The sequence below is a fragment of the Pteropus alecto genome, unplaced genomic scaffold, assembly GCF_000325575.1.
Source record: "Pteropus alecto unplaced genomic scaffold, ASM32557v1 scaffold101, whole genome shotgun sequence".
In the NCBI taxonomy this organism is placed as follows: domain Eukaryota; kingdom Metazoa; phylum Chordata; class Mammalia; order Chiroptera; family Pteropodidae; genus Pteropus; species Pteropus alecto.
The window spans coordinates 10589204-10595203 of NW_006432945.1; the positions used below are offsets into that span (position 1 = coordinate 10589204).

The following is a 6000-nucleotide window of genomic DNA, read 5'->3' on the forward strand; positions in this document are numbered from 1 at the left end:
TAAACATTATCATAGTCTATTTGGAAAATCTGAGAGTTGTTAGAACAAATAAATTCAGTAAGGTGACCAGTTTCAAAATAATACTTTAAAAAAATCAATTTGTTTCTCATAAGCTAGAAGCAGTTAGAATCCCATTTCCAACAGATAGGAAAGTATAACATTATGCAATATCTATGAATACACTTACAAGATATGTGCCAAACTCTAATGAAGAAAACTATACATCTGCACTGAAGAGCATAAGATAATACTGACCAAAGAGAAAGCTGCATACTATTGAATGGATATATTTAATGTAATGTGTGAAGTGTTCGAATTTTTTAAAATTTAATTCTAAGAGAAATCTTACTGAAATTTTAGAACTTACAAAAGTAATTCTAAATTTCCAAGAAAAAAATATATTAGGGTAGGAAAAATGTCTGAAAAGAGACTAACTACAGGAGACTTGCCTTAAAAAACATTAAGGTGAATTTAAAAGTACCATAATTAAAACAGTGTAGAACTAGCATAGAAACACACTCCAAAATTATAATTCGAGTAGATTAAAACTTGATCCATACTTGATACTTTATACAAAAAATTAACTTCAAATGGATGCTAGACTGAAGAACAAAAAATCATAAAACTTCTAGAAGAAAACATGAGAGAACAATTTGTGACTTTAGATTAAGCAAAGATTTATTATGTAAGCAAGAATCAAAAGAAAAATATAAATTAGATGTCATCAAAATGAAAGACTTCTGCTCCACCAAAAAAAACCCAAAAAAACAAAAAAAAACAGATTAAGGAAATAAAGAAGCAAGCATAGATCAAGAGAAAATATCTGCAAAACATTTCTCTGATAAAGGACTTGTGTCCAGAATATACAAATAATTCTTCCAACTCAATCCAAAGACAACTCAATTTTTAAGACTGAGTAAAAGATATGAACAGACACTTCAAAGAAGATGTACAAATAGAAAAATATGCTGAAAAGGTACACAACATTATTCATCACTAGAGAAATTTCTATTAAAACCAGGAGATACCACTACACACCCACTGAAACGGCTCATATTTTAGCCATTAACGGCAATTGGAACTCTCACACATAGCTCATAGGAAAGTAAAATCTTAGAGCCACTCTGGAAAACAGTTTGGCAATTTCTTATGAAGTTAAACATGCACTCAGAGTATGACCCGGCAATCCTATTCCTAGGTATTTATCCAAGAAAAATGAAGTCTATCTTCATTCAAAGTGTATGCAAATGTTCCTAGCAGCTTTAGTAATAATACCCCAGGAAACAATCCAAATATCATCTGATGGAGAATGGATAACAAATTAAGGTATATCAACATAGTGGAATGATATTCAATAAGAGAAAGGAACAAACTACTGATACATGCTGGATGAATCTCAAAAGTATCATGCTAAGTTAGAGAAACTAGACATAAAAGGCTAGATGTTATTTAATTCCATCTATGTGAAACCCCTGGAAAGTCAAAATTGTAATTATAGAAAGCAGTGGTTGTCTTGGGCTGCAGCGGGGGAAAGGGACTGACTTACAAAGTAGCATGATGGAACTTTTGGGGGTTGACGGAAATGTTCTGTTTCTTGGTCTTGATGGTGATTTCATGACTAGACACATCTGTCAAAACTCAAAACTGTCCATTTAAAATGGGTAATTTTTACCACATGTCAATTATGTTACTAAAGCTAATTTTTTCAAGTTACAGAAATAAGGCACTTTTATACCTTGAATTTAATTTCCATGTGCTTATTCTGAGCTTGGCTTAAGTTGCTATCTTGTGCTCTTAACCGGGCTTTGCTGGTTATAGTCTAGTAGTTTTCATTCAAAGCCCTTCAGCGTTCCAGTCACAGAAACACCAGGACTGCAGTGCTCAGGACCAGCCATTCAGGCGAAGATATTCATGCGGGAAACTGCAAGATGCTTGCACAGCTTAGGTGAGAGACACAGATGTGGGAGTCATCCGCGGAAAATAGTAGGAACCATGGAGTTGACGAAACTGTACTACTTTCTCACTGCCACCTCTCACTTAATAGTCCACAGGACCACAGAAAATGCTTACGTTAAATCTGAAATCGATGAATGACTTAAATGTTGAAAAATCAGCTTTTCCATCAGACCTAAGTAATAACCACTGAATTTAAACACATTTTCGGTGTACTTAAAACTCCAAACTCCGATAGCTCACCTGGTTTAATTTTTCAGTGTGATTCAGCCTTGAAGTATCCACTACGTTTGACTTAAAAGTCTTTTCCATGTTCAATATTTGATTTGGTGGTTCCATGTTTGAGGTGGGCTGTGAAAAGCGTGCCTTTGCCACTGGGAAGCCCGCAGAGTATGGCCCTTCTTGTTTCATTCTGAAAGGCTGGTTAAAAATTTTACCTTTTGTGAAAAGAAGAGAGAAAAATTGTCACTAGAAATTTCTAGTTTATTTTCTGATAATTATATACAGAGGCTACTGTGAGCTAACTTCCCTCAACTTGCAACTAAAAATTAAGGACAGTAACTGTACATTTTTAATGTGAGGCCAATACAATTTACATATAATTGAAGTGATTAGTCATCTACAGAAGAAAACCAAGAGATTATTCATAAGTGTGTTACTGTAAAAGTTGGGACTATCTGGAACTCCACTTAACGTCACCCGAATATATTTACAGAGAGGCAGGATTCAATAGGTAAAACTCTAAAAAGCTGTATCCTGTTTGAGAGCAAAAAGTCTCCAAGTAAGGAGTCTGTTTAGAATTATGCCTCAAACTGGACAACCGCCCAGCAGTGTGTGTGTGGGAGTGAAGGGGATGAAAAGCTATAAAGATATTATTTTCAAGTATAGATTTTTTTCTTCAAGATTTGTAGAGAGGAGAATATCACTGGAGAGGTGTATTCTGTTATACGACATGAAGAGTGTACCACTGAACCTCACTTCTTTATTCTTCTAAGATCAAGTTCACCAAAAAAAACCCACAATTCTCTCTGAGATATCCTGATGATAATAAAGGCCATGGATTGGGAGCATGAACCTCTTGTAAGTTGAATAACATGAGTGAGTCTCTCTAAGTTTGAGCATCTCAAGAATATTGATATGGTTGAGGGCTAAACTCTAAACATTCCGTGGACTCCATGGCCTTCCCCAGTTAGAGCATGTAAACCCCCTGGCAGATCTCCATCCGATGACATTACCCACCACTGCTTAAATATTAGTTTATAAACACATGACATTCTCACGGTTCACCTATGTTAATCTAAAGACAGATTTTGGAGAAAAAGAAAAATCACTGAAACGGGCACAGAATCTCCCAAATAGTCTCAGATTCCATGCTGTCGAGGGTCTAGAGAAACACTACACAAATGATCGTACTGGTCTTTTTGAGCCTTTGAGAAGGACAGTGACTGGGGAGGTAAAGCATTGGACGAGCAGTAGTGAGAGCTGGGTATCCAATCCTGGCTGGACCACTTTTCCAATCATGTGACTTTGGAAAAGTCACTTAGCTTTCCAGAGCTTTAGTATTCTTATCTATCAGGTAGGTTACTTACCCTTGTCTATGGTATGGCAATGAGAACATAAGGTAAATGCTATACAAATAAGGTGTTTATTGTAACACTACATAAATTACTGCAGTGCCTGCTATTATATCAAAGACCGGTGATGGCAAAGGTCAGATGGCAAATGCCACTAACCAGTATTTTTAAAAGTTTCACTTTTCATGTTACATCTTCTTTACATGAACACATAGAACTAATGTTCATTTACAGTGCTTTAGCGAGAGCTGATCTTGGGTTTTTATAATAGCTACTATTTATGAGCTTACTAAATGCCAGGTGCTTTACAGACCTCCTCTCACTTAATCTTCAGCACAACTCTATGAAGTATTATTATTTTCATTAGACAGATGAGAAAACTAATGCTTAAACATTTTAAGTAACTTGCCTGAGATCACTCAGCTAGCGCATGGTAGAGCCAGGATTCAACACACTGGTAGAGCTTAGCTATTACTTACCTCTATATATGTCAAGATTGCTCCAAAATTTGCTCACCTACAATACAGTTACCAGTGCTAACATGCTTACCTGCTGGCCATCCTCTTTGCTTTTCCTCTGATATGCTCTTCTTTAGCATCAACAAAGAACCTGCTCTGGTCTGCTCTACAGAAATGACATCCGAAGCAGCATTCAGCACTTCAAACATAGACAGGAACCCATACTGCACATACTGGAATGACCGTCCAAATCGCCTGGCAAATGCCTTTTCGAAATCAGAAAGGAGAACAGGGGATAACGCCAGGAGGTCCTTCAACTCACTCTTCACAACAGCTGGAAGAATAGGGGGCACCCGTCCTCGGTAAGGTACTCTCGGACGAGAGCTTGGCCCAGAGCAGACACTGGCCCTTCCCTTCTGCATGGAGTTTCGCACCTTATGGCTGCTCCTCTGTTTTGCAACCAAGCTTGCTATTCCTTTAGTGGATTCATCAGGAATGGCTAAAGAGATGTAGAAAAAAAGGAAACCGTGTTTAGGTTAAAACTTACTCCCTTCTTTAAGCTTTGTATCTGTGGTTATACAGACATTTTAAAACTCGCCAAGGAGCTGTGTATCTAGGCAGCGTGGCAAGTATGAACCCTTAGTTCTCCCATTTTTTTGCATTTTGGACAACAGCTTATTAGCTCCTCTATCAGAGGATGAAGAGAGAAAGGTAAAACCCAATATATCATTATTACTTCTAACTGACTCCTGAAAGGTTAAAACTCTTGAGACCAACAAGTTGTGTGTGTGTGTGTGTGTGCACGCGCGCATGTGCGTGCACGTGCACACGCGTGCAAGAGCATCATGAAATTTAAAAAATGATTTTATAATTAAAAAGTCCCACTCCCTCTCCCAACTTAAGGTGCAATAATCTGAAATCATATGCAAAATGTAGTTTCTGTTAACTTTGCCCACACCCTCAAAGGGGTCTGTGATCTCCCTCTCCCCCGCAAAACATTAAAATCCCACGCCTAAGATGCGGGACAATGGCTAAAACAATTCTTTGCTAAGTGATTATTTTTACAGACCGTCAAATCTTAACCCACCTTTCAGTATTACGGTACCGTCCCCACAGGGGCAGACACTGACAACGTCAGGCATGTCCAACATCAGCTCCATAGTGGAACGATAGCCAAGGATTCGGAGTGGTAAATGGTTGCCAATCATCAGAAGGTACTCCTTCTCCAACTGCTGCGGGGTCAGACCATCTTTGGTGGAAATGAGAAGCGACCTTATTTCTTTCCTCAGGCATTCAAAAATTGTTCCGACATTGCACTCTACAGATTTAAGACAGAAGCAGGCAAACCCAAGATATTTAGTTTAAAATGACCCATGGGATACAAACGACTGAGATGCTGGGTTTAAAGGTGGTAAGGCAGAGGGTCCTCGTCCTCTGAAACTTGCGTTTCGCTAAGTCCCCACGCAATTCGAACTCTAAATCTCAACCTCTGTTAGCTTATGTGGCTCGCAAGAAATCACTGCCACTGGCTACTGTGTGACATGTCCAAGTTCCGCAGTGTTAACTCAGGTGTGTCTGGGGTCTTATCAGTCTGTCTACCCAGACAGAATCGCCCGTGGGAACCAGGACTGGGAATGAGGCAAACGCAAAAATGGCACTTCCCCACGCAAGGAGACGGCTCCAGGTAAAGACGTTCGCCCCAGCCTACTTTCACCACCCCAAACCGACGGGGGGGAGGGGGCTCCCCGCTCCTCTCACCTAAGTCCTCTTCGCCAGCCCCCACCCCACGTTGCCCAGGTAAGGCGTCCCCTTCCCGTTCTCCGCCCCCAACGTCTCACCGCCCCTGGCGGTGTGGGGCGTTGTCCTTCCACGTGCCCGGGGACGGCCCACGACCTGGGGTGACAGGCCGGAGGGAAGGGTGCAAGTGGAGCATGCCGCCGCGGCTGGCCCCGTCTGGCCGCCCCCTCACCCGTCTCGCCGTTGCGGGCCCCGCAAGGTCAAAGGCGCTCTCCCTA

The 6000-nt window shown here is 40.3% G+C and overlaps 1 protein-coding gene across 1 annotated transcript in view; it reads right to left on the reverse strand.

Annotated features, from left to right (window-relative positions):
• The window catches only part of TDRD5 (tudor domain containing 5), a 49214-nt gene that overhangs the window by 38924 nt on the left and 4290 nt on the right, over positions 1–6000 (reverse strand). Inside the window, exons 3-5 of the mRNA XM_015586135.1 lie at positions 5073–5303; positions 4077–4484; positions 2197–2390 (exon numbers count right to left, since the gene is read on the reverse strand). Coding sequence (XP_015441621.1) covers positions 2197–2390; positions 4077–4484; positions 5073–5303 — 833 coding nt within the window. The remainder of the gene's footprint in view (positions 1–2196; positions 2391–4076; positions 4485–5072; positions 5304–6000) is intronic.